The following is a 16,243-nucleotide window of genomic DNA, read 5'->3' as shown; positions in this document are numbered from 1 at the left end:
CTTCAATTCCTCTAATCTGTGTGCAGTGAATTCAGTTCAGTGTTTTGGATTTACTTTCAAGTTTCTTTGAAAAACTGTTGAACCCTGGGAGAAGAGCAGGTCATGTGGTCAGGATTTTGTTCCATCTGGAAAGATTAGAAGGTTGTCAAAGAAAATGCATCTCTCTATTTTAATTCTATCATTTGGCCTCATGGTGGCAGTAGTTCACATTCTACTGAAATAAAATGACCTTGATCATTAATTCCCTGAGGAAACCCACCACTCAATAAACTGAGTACATTAATAAGTAACAGATGAAAAAGTACTGAGAGTGTTTTATAAATTTACCTTCAGAGTTCTGTGGAGTGAAGTTTTCTTGGACAGACTCGTCACAGATGAGCTCAACACAGTGCTGTCTTCCACAGTTTGCTCCCATTAATGATAACAACAATTACACACAAACACACAATACCACATACAACAAATATACAATACTTCATTTTCATTTTGAGGACAGAATCATTTATGTTTTCCAAATATTGACTGATGAATTTCAGGTAGCAAAAAAATTGATATTTAGCGTTTTGGAATGAAATTCTTCATATGTGGTGTTGAGTAGCAGCACAAATGAGTGTCGTCCATAACTAGACATAAACAGATATTTTGAAAATGATCCCCCCCATCCCACACACACACACACACACACACACACACACACGCACAGCGGAAGGGGAAATATGCAAGATTCAACAAATTCAATGCACTACGAAACAAAACTACCATTTTTTTTATCCCTGAAATGTCCTTATAAAAATATATAAGGGATTTATTCATGGGTTGATTCACAGAGACACTAGTAATTAAGGGATTTTTCATGCCTTCTGTTTGGGTTATTAAGTGGAAATTCATGGAAAAGTTCCTGTCTCCCTGAATTTTTCCATTAAATTCGATGGGATCTCCTCCATTAAAAACGTAAACCCTTAATTTAAGGAGATTTTGCATGAATTAAGGGGTGAATTAATGTAAATTAATCAAAATGTAAGGTTATTGTGATTATAGGTTCATAGACAATGGTCAGAACATTCTCAGCAGACTTGAAGCTTTTTCATGTGGACAAGACGACCATGAGGTGATCTGTCCGTCCATCTGCACCTGAGTAAGAGAGTGGACAAGTAGGGAAAATATCCTTGAACACATATCACTTTATAAATCTATCAACTTTCTTCTAAGATGTAATTCCATCATCTGTTCCATAACTGGGTATAAGGTAAAGGACTGTTGAGGAAGAAATGGAAAAGTACCTGTACTAAGCAACATTCCTATATGCTCTATAACATGTAACCTTTGACCCATATTTACACCTTAAGTGCCTAAAACTCAAGAATACTGAATCTGCTTCACCTTTATAAGATTAAACTCTGCAGTAACATCTTGTGTGTTTCTCACAGAGCTGTGAGTCTGGAATCTGCAAATGCCCAAATCTCATAGAAAATACTGACAAAATAATAACTTATTGTCTTTAGAAGAGGGTGCTCACCTCTTATCTCCTTAAAGTGCCTGAACTATAATTATCATTGGTTGTTCAGTCTTGTTCATATGACCTTATACTTCTAACTCCAGACTGTAGGAGCCATGAGGCTGTTTGACTCCCAGGAGTCTGAGCAGCAGACACACTCACTTATGGAAAACACACAAAGCTTTATTCAGCTTACTTCAGGTTTAGTTTAGTGAAGTTTATTTGCACATTCAGAACAAACACAGAAGAAACAAGAGAATACATTTCCATATTGTGTAGATGAGAAAAAATAAACCTCAAAGGATTTATAAAAGCATTATAAACAAACTCAATGACAAAAAGTTGCACTGATGAACAGATACAGGACATTTAATTTGTGAGACTCACTGTTCAACTGAATGTGTCTTAATTTGATTTAATGTAATACATAAAAAAATACATTTATTTTGATATCATACATAAAAATAAAAATATCTATGTATTGTTACATAATTCATGTCATTCAACCTTTTGTATTTCTCTGATGTTAACAGTTCTAATATATTTTGCGTATATTTAATATATACTGTAATATTTGTGAATTAGATATTAGGGGGAAAACATTTTATTTAACTTGGTCCTTCATTGTTTTCTCTACATCCTGTAACATTTCAACTTCATGTTCCTCCTTGTATGCAAAAGGAAAGAAAGATCATTTTAAATGCAACAAGCAGATCTCCCAGGCTTCACTAACCTGCTGTCTGTTCACACTGATAGACTGATAGAACTTTACAGGCAACATATTGAGGCAAAGAAGAGGCCGAACGTTAAAGTTTAAACAGTGATTACATGACATGACAATGACATACATGACAGTTTAACCATTTTTGAAAATATCAGCACAGCACAGTACAGTCTAGCTGCTGGCCTGAATCACTAGATTCACATGATTAAAATTAACACTTGTTAATTTATGCATCACATTTAAGCAGTTTAGTTTAATTGTAGTGATAAAACATTGAAGCGATGTGATAAAAACGGCCCAAATACTATCAAAAAAATAAAGTAAATAACTATAAAAAAAGAGAAACATTAAAAGGTTTTGTAGATGAAATATAAAAATATTTCATGACTCATAATTAACTCATAATGAAATGGAAGAAACAAACAAGGTATCCTTAAATCATTTATGTCTTTCTTCATTCTTTTTGTATGTTTCTGATGTGAAAAGTATATTTACTTAAAACAAAATGTGTGTGTGTGTGTGGGGGGGGGGGGGGGGGGGGATGCAGAGTGGTAGAGTGGATAAAACCCTAAAACATCTCACCTGAAACAATGTCAGTTATACTAATCAAGGCCTGGACATTGATGATGGTAAACGATGTTACAGTGTTAACATCATAATGAACTGCAATACTGAGGAGTCAGGCAGCATGATCAGGTAATGGGGCATCCAATGCTGTATTTGTATTTCTGTTTCATCTTATTCACTTCTTCATCATGTTTTTTCTGCAAGTCTTTCCTTTCTTTCAGATTTTTTTGTTTGTGGGTTGAGAGATTGTCTAAGATACCATACTCTTTGGTGTGTTTCTCCTCTTTCTCTTGCATTTCTTTGTTATGCTGTCTCCTCAGGTCCTGCATTTCCTCATCATGCTTTTCCACCAGTGCTGCAAAGTCCTTGGTGTATTTCTCTCTGAAATCATTGAATTCTTCAGCTTGCTTTCTGGCCTCCTTTTCGTATTTCTTCTTCATATTCTCCAGTTTTTTCTTATAGTTTTCCTCTAATTCTTTTCTCTCCTTTTCCTCCTGTTCTCTTCTGATTCGATCCTCCTCTTTTCTTTTGTTTTCATCTTTTTCTCTTTCCTGCTCGTACTCTTCATGGAGCTTTTTAAGTCTTGTTTGCTCCTCCTTTCTTCTCTGTTCATCTTCCTGTTTTCTTTTTTCCCACCATTCTTTTCGTTCCTTCTCCCAGGCCTCTCTTTCTTTTCTCATGTCTTCTCTACTCTGCTCCAGCTTTCTGTCAACATTTTCCTTTGATTCAGATTGTGATTTTATTTTTATCTCCAAACCTTCAAATTTGTTTTCCCATTCCTGTTGTTGAATTTCCTCCTGCTTTTTCCTTTTTCTGTCTTCTTGTTCTCTCATTTCCTGTTCTTTCTTTCTCTCCTCACACTCCTTGTTAATGTGTTCCTCCTTTTCCTTCAGTTGTTTGGCTCTCAGTTCTCTCTCCCGTTCAATTTCTGATCTCTGTTCTTCCATTTTTCTTCTCATCGCTTGCATTTCTTCTTCATGTTTTCTTTCAAGCTCCTCCTTCTCTCTCTGCATCTCTTCTTCCTTCTCCTTCAAAATCTTCTCCATTTCTTTTTGTATGGCTGCCTCTGCCTCTTGGAACATCTCAGTTTTGTAGCAGCCACCGCCATTTTTCTTCACCATGGTCTCGATCTTTGTCAACAACTCACTGACTTGTGTGCGGTTTGTCTGATCCTTGTTATTGAAGACATGGTATCTCCCTCCACAATCATCTATCAGTTTTTTGACAAAGTCATCACAGTCTTCTTCAATGTAACTCTCAAATGATTGATTTTCCACTTCATCTCCTCTGGTGAATGTAACAATGATGAAACCTCCTGATGTCTTGCCAAAATATTTCTTGATCAGTTTCACAGTGTCTTTTTCCTCCTGTGTAAAGCGACCAATCTGCAGCACCAGTAAGAACACATGAGGTCCAGGAGCCAACATGCTGATGCATTTCAGAAGCTCCTGTTCAACCTCATCGTTGGAGAGAGTTGTGTCGAACAAGCCGGGGGTGTCGACCACAACGACAGGCCTGCCATCAACCTCTCCAGATGCTTTCTGGCAAAACTTGGTCACAGACTTCTGGCTGGCTTTGGAATAAAAATGCTCTTTGCCCAAGATGGTATTTCCAGTGGCACTCTTCCCACTACCAGTCTTCCCTATCAGCACCATCCTGAGACACTCTGTGCTCTGATTTTCATCATCACCTGTCTTCTCACTCTTCTTTTTCGGATCCTGCAGTTCAGCTGTAAGTCTTGTATTAGTGCTCTCCTGCTCTATAACCTTACCCATCTGTGCCTTGACAAACATCTCCATTGTGAAGCATCTGGATCCTGCAGCTCTCATATTTTCCACAGCATCCAACACCTCAGAGACCTGCTGCTTGTCCTTAATGTTGAGGACAACATATCGGCCTCCACAGCTCTGACAGAGCTGCTGGATATCCTTGTTTTCCTTTAGAAAGTTAGCAATAGCTGGAGCGGTAGGATCTGACTCCACAGTGAACAGAATCATGGTAAAGTCATTGATTTGGGAGCTGAATATTTTCTTGATGGTCTCTAACTCTCCCTTGTCTTCATCAGTGAGGGGATCCACAGGTATGACCAGGATGAAGGCATGGACGCCCTCAGGATCACAGAGGGAGAGACAGCTGAATGATTCCTTCATCACTGCCTCCAGAGGGTTTCCATACAAGGCAGGAAGCTCCACCAGGGAAACCCAACGTCCGCACACCTCTCCCTGATGTTTCACACACACTGATGAGTTGGCAGTTGGACCAAACTTTCTATCTCCCAGAATGGCATTGGCTGCTGAAGTCTTTCCTGCTCCTCTCCTCCCACATAGAACCAGGTTTAAAGGTGGTTTGGCATGTTCAGACACAGACTTTGGGGTCATGATCCCTGTCCCTTCAGTGTAGGTGAGGCAGGTTTCATTGTTTTCACGAACAATGTTCTCAATCTTCTCCATTAACAATGTAAGGTCATCTTCTAACATGCTGTAGTGCCTTCCTCCACATTCTTTAAGGAGCTGATTTACAGAGAAACTTGTTTCATTTCCCTCATGTGTGGTGATGACCATTGAGTATTTAAAGGCCTCTTGACCAAACAAACTCAGGATGAACTTCAGTGTGAGTCTGTTCTCCTTTGTGAATTCAGAAGGCTTCACTAACAGCAACAGTACATTTGGTCCAGGGCAGCAGAGAGCCGTGCAGTTCCTCATCTCTTTTCTCACTGTTTCCACAGGTAGACTGAAGATGTCTGGGGTTTTCACGACTGTTAAAGACTTTCCGTTCCACTCCACACAGGCGGCCACACATTGCTTGGGGTGGGAACTTTTATGAAAAGCTCCACTCTGTATGATGAAGTTACCAACTGCTGTCTTTTTGTCTTCGCTTTTCCCCAACAGCACAATCCTGAGTCCAGATGCTGTAAAACAGCAATGACAAAAATAAAAACATTCGAAATAATCTCCAAAATTAAGCATTTTACCTTTGGAAATAAATTTGTGGGTTCTGGCTAGCTACTATTACAGTTTGTCAGGTCTCAATAAGACTTTGTTTCACATGGTTATTTGATAAACATCTAACTGATATTTCATCACAATATAAGTTTTTGTGAATGTGTGATTACTGTGACACTGCAAATCCTGATGTTTACTTTAAGCTTGAAATTACTTGAAAGGAGGCACAATTTCTCATATATGATCCTAACAACATGTTGCAAATTTCTAGCTGGATGATAAATTCCTGTAATTAATGTATTTACACTGTTTCACAGTGCTTGCCACTGGTGATGGATTGTGTGTTGTGTTTGGGTTCATCACTGTGCAGAGTTGTGAAGTGTTACAGTACATCAACTTCATCTTACAGATCTCTAAGTACATGAAAAACATTTGTGATACATTTACTTACAGTGGTGGAAAGTGCTTTTTTCTGCAGACCTGGTGTTTGCCTTGAGAGATTCTAGTCCTGTAAAAGATACCATCAACTGAAATAACTCATCTTGTTCTAAATGAATCAAGAATGAACAATAATAATTCATAAAGTTTTCATCACATCATCATCAAAATGTTTCCTGCACTTACCAACAGCTCTTGCAGGATCCAAGTTAACAGGTGCTGCTTCTATTTGTTTCAGATGATCACCAGTTGAACCAGAATTTGCATCTTCAAATACATCACAGCTCAGATGCTCTCCGTTGTTCTCCTTTGCAATTTGTCCCAGGCGTGTTAACAGCTCTGGGAGTTCAAGGTGCTTCTGCCTCAAGTACCTGTAGCTACATTTTCTGATCATGTCTTTTAGGGCTGGATGTTGCATATAGTTTTCCATGACACCTGAACTCTCCTCTCTGGGTGTTGATATCAATACCAGTGAATGATCAAATGAACGCTCACTGAAGTTTTCAAGGACTTTGTGTAAACTCAGTCTCTGTTTCTCAGTGAAGTCTTCAGGCTGTAGAACCAGCAGGAATACATGAGGTCCAGGAGCAGAGAGTCTCACACAGCTTTCTACATGCTTTGTCAGTTTGTGTTGGGAGATGTTGGGAAGCAGCAGATCTGGAGTGTTGATGACCACAATTTTTCTCTCTTTCAATGGTCCACTGACTCTCAGACAGCTGTCAGATGCTTCCTGAGTGTTGAACACAGTCTCTCTCAGTAAGAGGTTCCCCACTTCACTCCTCTCAGACCAGCTGTTCCCCAGCAGCACAACCCTCAGCTCAGACACTGAAATGAAAACAATGAATTATAAAAGCAAAACCAACAAGATTTTAACCAGATAACCAGACCTCTTGCACACATGAAACCCATAAAATTGCCCTTTTAATTTTTCCGGTATAGGTAGCAATTTCTGTTGTTCACACAAGACATGCCTTTCTGCTTTTTAACATAATTCTACCATTCACACAGTACTAGGAATACCGTTAAATTCCACTGTTGTCATTTCCCGGAAATTACGTTTAACCACTGGAGTCACTGCAGTTTGAAAACATGGTGGGTGAAGACGCTAGATGAAATCTCGTCGTCCTCCTGGACTCCAAGGATCTCTCTTATTTCCAATCAACATTTTCGTCAAAAACAGTAAAGCTACCACCCCATAATGTAGTGGTTTGTATTTCCCTCCTACAGTTCGACAACAGAGCATCCTGTGTCAGAGTGTCCTTATGTTGTGCTGCTCATGCCAGTAATGTTATGGCATTGTTCACACATAAGGTCGATACAGAGTTTACCAGTAATATTACCTAAGTACATAATTGGCTCTTTCAGATGTGTGGTGAGCATTCTGGTGCAAACTGGCTGCCGTGCATCACCCAGGTGGGTGCTACACATCGGTGGTGGATGAGTTGAGCCCCATTCATTAAATCTTACAGTTTGTGTCCACCTATTATGAAATGTTGGAAACTTAGATCATATGAAATGCCGAAATGGTTCTGATTCAGTTCAGTTTAACTTACTGTCAGGTGGCAGGTATTCATAGCTGCTGCTGCGCTTCAGGGGGAACCCAGCCTCTCCCTCTGTGAGAAAACAGAAAAAAACAACATCAGACATTGAAATCTGGGCCAATTTATTATTCCCAATTTACAAGTTTCATACAATCTGTGATAAACTGCTTCAGAAAATAACAAAACAACAATTATAATATTTAAAATGTTTGTTGATGTCCCCCTTTTGCTCCATCCACCACTATTATCTAGCAAGCTTTCCTTTGGTCTTCAGAATATTTTCACCATTTCCAGGTCATATTGTAGCAGACACTTGAAGTAATAGTACATGATGCTTCTGAGCGTATCAGGACGAGACAGAAGACAAAACAGTCAGCTAAACGTGGTAGAAAGTTACATGGCAACAAATTCACAGAACACACCACCTTGTGTTTTGCATCCTGTGAAATGTAATGTTTTGTCTCCACCAAGTGGAATTATAAAGGTTTTACACACTGGAATGACAAAACAAGCTGGAATGGTGGAAAAATTAAGATAAGATTAACTCTGTTGATCCCAGAAGAGAAACTGGGTCACTGCAGCAGTAAAGCATAGAGCTGTAAGTTAGTGAACAAAAGTTAATTATTTATAGAGTATATGTGCAGGATATTGATCAGTGCATAAAATTACTAATTATTTTACAGTGTCTGTATGATTTTAAAGCCAGACATTTTGAATATAAAAAAACACAAAACCATCAAAACGACAAAAAAAAAAAAAAAAGCCTTTGTCTTAAAGCTAAACCTAAGTCACTGTTTTATCAGGCGATATGGATGAAGTAGAAGAAGATATTTTACAGTTAGTGCATATTTCTGATATAAAGCCAGACTGGACTCACCAGATGCTGCAGCCATGATGTCACTCTACTGGAAACAGAATCCTGACCTCCCTGGGGCCCTAAGCAAAATTCTGCTAAGAGGCCCTCCTACCTGACCCGTGAGCCATGTAAACCATTTGCCATTGCCACACAGTCACAACTGACACCCCAGTGCTCCACTACAATCCTCCCTCCTTTAAAACAGTTAACAGCTGCATCAGGCCCCAGACTTCCTTTTATACCTTTTCAAATATAAAATACTATTTACGATGGCTTGGCTGAATACTTGATGATTATTATTTACTGAGAAATGTGCGTCCATATTGCCCAGTGCGCCCAGCTAATCAACATTTTAAATTCAGTATGTAATCAATAGTCAATATCAATCAATTGCTTTCCATCTTGCATTAGTCCAGAGTTGTAGGCTAACTAAACCTTGACTGAGAGACTAGATAATCATGTATTTTGTATTTGTATTTGTCCCCACAGAGGTTGCTGCTGGAAAGCGCGAGTTTCATTTTGTGCACGCGCATATGAACGCATGTTCACATGCGACGCGGTTATTTTTTCCGAGCTGCAGTCTAAACACCGTCGCCCGTTGGTGTAAAACGTAATAAATAGTTGTATTTCACTTTCACTTTTGTCAGGCACAAAGTCACAGAACAGCCCTGGAAGTGGCTGCAAGCAAGCAAGACACAGACAGACCGAGAGACGCACTGCAGCTGGTTAGCAAGACAGACAGACTAGAGAGAGATGCACTGCAAGCAGCACAACAACTTAATGTTACTTACTGACATCAAACTTGGAGAGGAGAGGACACAAGTTTACCTGATTGCTGTTCTCGCAATTCACATTTATGGTGTTTTTTTCCCCCCTTTTCATGACCAGAGGGGTAAGGCCGCTTCCTCCTTCCTCCGCTTCGAGTTGAAGACATTGACACACGTTTTACACGAGGGGCCGGGGCCCTTGCGTAATTTGCGGGGCCCTACGCAACTTGCGTAGTGAGCGTATAGGGCGGGCCGGCTCTGACTGGAAACCAGAGAGAAATTCAACTGGAGAACATCTGTTGGTTTTTAACAACCTGGAAACACAAGAAGGCAAAATAAGGAAACTATAAACTCTCTCTCTCCCTCCCTCTCTGACTCACACACTTAATCCCCAGTAATGTTGAAGCGATGTATCTTGAATTTATGACTTTGAACCAACCTCCAACACTGCCAAAGGTCTCTTGGGCAAGGCAGTGAATCCTCACTTGTTGCTGCACTGTGGTTTCTGCTCTGTGAGGAGGTTTACTGTGTGTAAAGGACAGGGAGCTTTGTGTCATCAACTGTTCTATAGTATTAGAAATTATTGTTGTGAAGATATGATGTAAAATTCAAATAAGGTCAGATTGTAGTTAGTCAAACTAGTCAAACTGTCAAATAAGTGCATTTTTTTTTATTATTTTGCAGCACAATAAAAATGCAAAAAATCAGCATGGGCAGAAACCTTTGCAATACATCTATTTTTTCAAACCTTTATAACAGCATGCATGCTCTTTTCCAGGTCCACTCTGCTTCACATTAACACAGTTACGCACCTTCAAACTGGTATCTGCCCAGTATAACCACAGTCTGATACTGGTGAACACTGAGCAGCTCTACTGGAGAGGGGAGAGTGTTTCTCATTCACCTTCCCCACCTAGATTTTAACATGTTGCTTATTTAACCTCTGGCTACTGCTGCCCACTATATGTGTGTGTGTGTGTGTGTGTGTGTGTGTGTGTGTATAACCGTGGGTGTTGGAGCTATTCGTTGTTTTTGTAATATTTAATAATTAAACATTCATTTATTTTGTTGTTGTTTTGTTTTGAAGAATATGGTTGAGTTAGTTTGATTATAATATTAGTATCATTATTTTAGTACTTGTTAATGCTTTTATTTTGAAGGTACTGGGCAGCTTGGGCACACCAGGTGAATCTACATATATGGGGGGCAGGTATAGGACCAGCAGGCACCGGGAAGGGTTTATGGTTTTTTACCAGGGCAAGAGAGGCGGCAGACGCCGTTGTTCTTTGTCTGTTTGCTTGCTGAAATGGTAAAATAAACCGCACGAAATATTATGGTGGCCTGGACAATGGACTTATTTTCCCTGCGTAAGATTCGTTCCTTAGGTGCCTCAGTGGCCTTTTGATTTCGAGTTTGTTTCCTTTTTTTTGTTATTATTATTTAGTTGAGGACAAATCGCCACTACACAAGTAAAAAACCTCCCTTAAAGTGGATATTTTTGTTGATGGAGCCAGTGGAAGTTTGGATCGCTCACATGTGAAAGAGGATTTTTTGGATTATCATGTTGAAAGACACGGCGGCGCCTGGAGAGTCAAGTGGCCTGCGGAAATCGCACAAAACTACCCAACAACATCGGTATGTGAAAATATCTACTCTGGATGCTGTATTGGAAAACGGCTTAAACTACTGGAGTGTTCGAGTCATTGTTTCACTGGATGAATATTGGGAGTTTTAAAAGTTTGTCGGACTTTCAATGGTGCGCATAGCGATGGCGCAATACCTCACTGGAGATATTCATCAATTCATTCGTTCATAATATCTCTGATGATGAGGCGTGCCTATGTAACAAATGATGTTTCATTGTATTTTCCGAGTACTGCAAGCCAAGAGTGTGGAAATTAAATGAAACTTAAAAGGGTTTGAGACAAAAGAGACAATGTCCGACATCGCATCAAAAGCTAAGAGTGACACTCCGTCAGTGCCCTCTGTAAAACGGAGCGTCAAGTTTACTATAAAAGGCTTGGCATTTTATGCTAAAACGTGCCAAGAAAAGAGGTCTTTGAAATGCAAACAAGCCAAGAGGAACATGGAACAAATGCGTGTCTTGATGGAATCCACTGACAATGTGAAGTCAGTGCAATCTCAGTTGGGTAAATTCATTAAGTGTTATGAGGAAGCTAATGACATGCATGAATCTTTCTTAAATCTGAATTTGCCAGAGGATGAAGTTGAAAGGCAAAATAAATATTTTCATGCAAAAATGACCATGTTTCGTGATTTCACTGAGGATGTGAAGGGTTGGTTATCTGATGCTGGTCACCCATATGTGCAATCAAACGACAATGATATTGAACCCCCGGACAACCAAAGTGTGTCTTCTGATGAGATTAATCCTGAGGACAGTGCTTCAAATATTTCATGTCTAAAGGAGAGTCGTTTTAGATCACACTCTCAATTATCCAGAGTATCATCCACCTCATCTGCAAGAATAAAAGCAGAAGCTGATAAGGCAGCACTTATGGAGCGCATGGCTGCATTAAAAAGGAAACATTTATTGGAAGCCAAAGAGGAGGAATTAAGGAAGGAAAAGGAACAGTTGGCTTTGGAAACTGAACTGGCTGCAGCCAATGCAAAACTTCATGTGCTGGAAATCAATTCAAAGTGTGGTTCTAAAGGATCTGATGGAATGAACTCATATCTTGAAAGGAAAAGTGCTCAAAGAACAAGCCGTCTGAATCCTTATGCTGATCATTTTGTCTCAGAAAAAGGTGATACAAATAATATTCTGAGTGAATTTCACCCTGAGGCCCAGGCTGTGGCTGTCAGGCCTGAACAAACAGCAGTAACACAAACCGACATCAGACCAGTAATACGAAGTACTCAAGCACAAATGACACAAGTAGTTCATGATGCTCCACAAACAGGAAGTCAATCCTATCTGAACCTAGCACGCAGCGACAACACCCAGAATGATATTGTGAATATCATGCAACGACAGAATGATATCACTGCATTGTTGGTTCAGCAAAATTTAGCATCTGCTCTGCCAGTGAGAAATATTCCTGTGTTTGACGGTGACCCTCTTCAGTTTCAATCCTTCATTAGAGCTTTTGAAAATTGTATAGAAGGAAAAACCAACAACTTGAGTGACTGCTTGACATTCTTGGAGCAGTACACCAGGGGTCAGCCAAGAGACCTTGTGAAGAGTTGTCAGCATCTACCCCCTGGTCAGGGATACCAAAGAGCTAAATCCCTTCTTGCTGAACATTTTGGCAATGAGCACAAAATTGCTTCTGCTTACATGGACAAAATTCTTAACTGGCCCCTCATTAAAGTAGAGGATGTTAAAGCACTGCAATCATTTTCTCTGTTTCTTCGAGGTTGCTCCAATTTGACACAGCAAATCATGTACATGAAGGAGTTGGACATGCCATCCAACCTCAGAAACATTGTGATGAAACTTCCTTACAAGCTAAGGGAAAAATGGAGAAATGTTGCATGTGATCTGCAGGAGCAAAGGGGATGCAGAGCAGTGTTCACTGACCTTGTAACCTTTGATGAGAAACAAGTCAAAGTTGCCTCTGACCCACTTTTTGGTAATATTCAGGATCTACAACCTCCCAGCCACAGTAAAGCCTCCAATGCTAGTCATGCAAAGCAAAGGAGAAATGGAAGCACTTTTGCCACCAGTGTCACCACAGTGAAAGAAAGAAATAAAATCTACACGGACAATAAGATCAAGTCCTCTTCTGCCCAAAGCAACCTCAAATGCTGTTTATTTTGCCAACAAAACAGTCACTCACTGGATAAATGCTCACACTTTAAGTTGAAGATGCAACGGGACAAGATAAATTTCATAAAGGAAAATGGAATTTGTTTTGGTTGCTTAAAAGTTGGTCATACAAGCAAAGACTGTAGGAGTCGTTTGGATTGTAGTGTATGTCACCAGAAGCACCCGTCAGTCCTTCACATCGAGGAGAAGGATATAAGTACATTCTTCAAAGAAGCACAGGAATCTGTGAGCCTTCCACTGAGTGTTTCACCTGGACAGTCTCAGACATGTGGTCATATAGGGGCCGGTGATGAGGACAATGCTGTTTTCTCCATTGTTGCAGTTCAGGTTAAAAGCCAGATAAGTAATAAAGTTGTGCAGACATATGCATTTTTGGATCCTGGGAGTTCAGGTACATTCTGCACTGTCAACTTGGCAAAGAGACTGGGCCTAAGAGGCAAACCAGCCAACATTTTATTGAGAACGATGGGCCAAAAGAAGATTGTGAGCACCACCGTACTGTCTGGTTTGGAAGTGTCTGGCATGGATATGAACGATTTTATTGAGTTGCCTAACACCATAACTCAAAGGACTATGCCAGTGTCAAGGTTGAACATTCCACGACAGGAGGATGTTGCAAAATGGTCTTACCTGAGAAACATAAAGCTTCATGATGTGGATGCAGAGGTTGATTTGCTCATTGGAACTGATGCAGCAAAAGTGATGGAACCTTGGGAGCTGATCAACAGCCAAGGTGAAGGACCATACGCAGTCCGAACAAGAGTCGGCTGGGTAATCAACGGACCACTTCGTGGTGGGGACAGCAATGGAGTCAAGACTGGCTGCTCTGTTGTTACAACCAATCGTATTTCTGTGGAACATCTGGAAGAGATGCTCATCAAACAATATAATCATGATTTTAATGAAAAAACATCAGAGGAGCAATTGGAAATGTCAAGAGAGGACATTAAATTCATGAAGACTGTGAGAAGTACAACAGAACTGAAAAATGGACATTACTGCATTGACTTACCTTTCAGAGAAGAAGACCCTGTCTTACCAAATAATCGCTGTGTCGCAGAACAGCGGCTCCAAGGCTTGAAGAGGAAATTTGATAGGAACATCAAGTATAAGGAGGAGTACATCTCATTTGTCAGTGATATGTTGGTCCAAGGCTATGCTGAAATAGTACCCACTGATCAGCTGGAACAAGATGATGGTAAAGTGTGGTACATTCCCCATCACGGAGTACGGATCACCCCACCAAAGGAAAGCTAAGGGTTGTGTTCGACTGTGGAGCCACATATAAAGGAACGTCACTAAACCGCCAGCTTTTGCAGGGCCCAGATTTCACCAACTCCCTTATTGGGGTCCTCATTCGGTTCAGGAAAGAACCTGTTGCAGTCATGGCCGATATCCATGCCATGTTTTATCAGGTACGGGTGCCTGATAAACATGTGAACTTCCTTCGCTTTCTTTGGTGGCCTCATGGCAACACTGACCAAGAACCAGCGGAGTATCGAATGAGGGCACACTTGTTTGGAGCTGTATCGTCCCCAAGTTGTGCCAATTATGCCTTGAGGAGAACTGCAGAGGACAATGCATCTGATTTTCCTCCTGAAGTGATCAGCACAGTCAACCATAACTTTTATGTGGATGACTGCCTGAAGTCCACAGCCTCAGAGGGAGATGCAATTCAAATTGTAAAGGACTTGACTGCGCTCTGTGACAAAGGCGGATTCAGTCTCCAAAAATGGGTGACGAACAGCCGTTCTGTGTTGATGTCAATTCCAGTTGACATCAGAGCAACAGAGATGAAAGAACTAGATTTGGACACGGACCAGCTTCCCGTGGAAAGAGCGCTTGGACTGCAATGGTGTGTTGAATCTGACAAGTTCAAGTTCAAGGCTTCAGTACAGGAACGGCCACAGATCAGGAGAGGTATTTTGTCTGTGGTCAGCTCATTGTACGATCCATTAGGATTTTTGGCCCCCTTTATCATGTCAGCCAAGTTAATGTTGCAGGAGCTCTGCAGAAGAAACCTGAGGTGGGATGAACAAATTTCCCCCTCCTTCTCCAAACAATGGTCTGATTGGCTGAGTGACCTCCAAAAAATTAGTGGATTCAAGGTGGATCGCTGCATTAAACTCCAGGGCTTTGGAACATCCATAACAGCACGTATTCATAATTTTTCTGATGCCAGCCAAGTTGGTTATGGTGCGGTGTCTTACCTGAGACTGGAAGATGGTGATGACGTGCATGTTTCATTTCTTGTGGGAAAAGCCAGAGTTGCACCCCTGAAGCAAATCACCATTCCTCGTCTGGAGCTCACAGCAGCAGTTCTCGCTGTCCGACTGGATGGAATGCTTCAAAAGGAGCTACAGTGGCAGCTGGAGAAGTCAGTGTTTTGGACCGATAGCACGACTGTCCTCAAGTATATATGCAATGAAAAAAGACGCTTCCATACCTTCGTTGCCAACAGAGTCTCTGTTATTAGAGAAGCCACAGATGTTGACCAGTGGAAGTATGTGGGCTCCAAGGTCAATCCTGCAGATGAAGCATCTCGTGGATTGAGAGCTGAGGAATTTCTCACACACGGAAAATGGATTGAAGGCCCAGAGTTCCTCTATTTTTCAGAGAAGGAGTGGCCTATATCTGACATGGATCCAGCTGTGATTCCCGCTGATGACCCAGAGGTCAAAAGAGAGTCAGCAGTGTATGCCATTGTCAAGCACTTGCAAGATCCCACAGACCACCTCATCAACTACTTCTCATCTTGGAGGAAACTCAAAACGTCTGTTGCCTGGTTTCTCAAGCTTAAAAAGGTTCTTTTGCTTCTGAGCCAAAAGAGAAAAGAACTTAAAGCTATGGAGAGTGACAAGGACGCAGGAGTCAAAGGTTCTGTTGAACAGAAACTTCGGAGCTTCAAAGCCACACTTGGAGGAAAAAGTTTGACTCCAGAAAGTTGTGATGAAGCAGAAAAGGCAATAATTCGTTTTGTTCAGAAACACAGGTTCAAGAGTGAAATTGCCTCACTAAAACATGGCTCGGATAACGTCTCCAAGGACAGTCCACTGTACAAGCTAGATCCTATACTGGAGGATGACATTCTAAGAGTTGGTGGTCGCTTGCATAAGTCAG

At 40.8% G+C, this 16,243-nt stretch overlaps 1 protein-coding gene across 1 annotated transcript; it reads right to left on the bottom strand.

Annotated features, from left to right (window-relative positions):
- Positions 1 to 1,726: 1,726 nt before the first annotated feature.
- On the bottom strand, positions 1,727 to 8,600 carry LOC139648423 (GTPase IMAP family member 8-like). The gene is made up of 4 exons (XM_071524539.1): positions 8,585 to 8,600; positions 7,720 to 7,779; positions 6,353 to 6,991; positions 1,727 to 5,169 (listed from the first exon to the last, which is right to left on the bottom strand). The coding sequence occupies exons 1-4, from the start codon at positions 8,598 to 8,600 to the stop codon at positions 2,912 to 2,914; spliced, it is 2,973 nt and encodes a 990-aa protein (XP_071380640.1). The 3' UTR covers positions 1,727 to 2,911.
- Positions 8,601 to 16,243: the final 7,643 nt, after the last annotated feature.

This window comes from Centroberyx affinis, unplaced genomic scaffold (genome assembly GCF_046629955.1).
Source record: "Centroberyx affinis isolate AG114_WGS23_722 - 3 ecotype Tasmania unplaced genomic scaffold, CSIRO-AGI_Caff_v1 ptg001200l_1, whole genome shotgun sequence".
Taxonomy (NCBI): domain Eukaryota; kingdom Metazoa; phylum Chordata; class Actinopteri; order Beryciformes; family Berycidae; genus Centroberyx; species Centroberyx affinis.
This window is presented reverse-complemented; position numbering and strand designations above follow the sequence as displayed.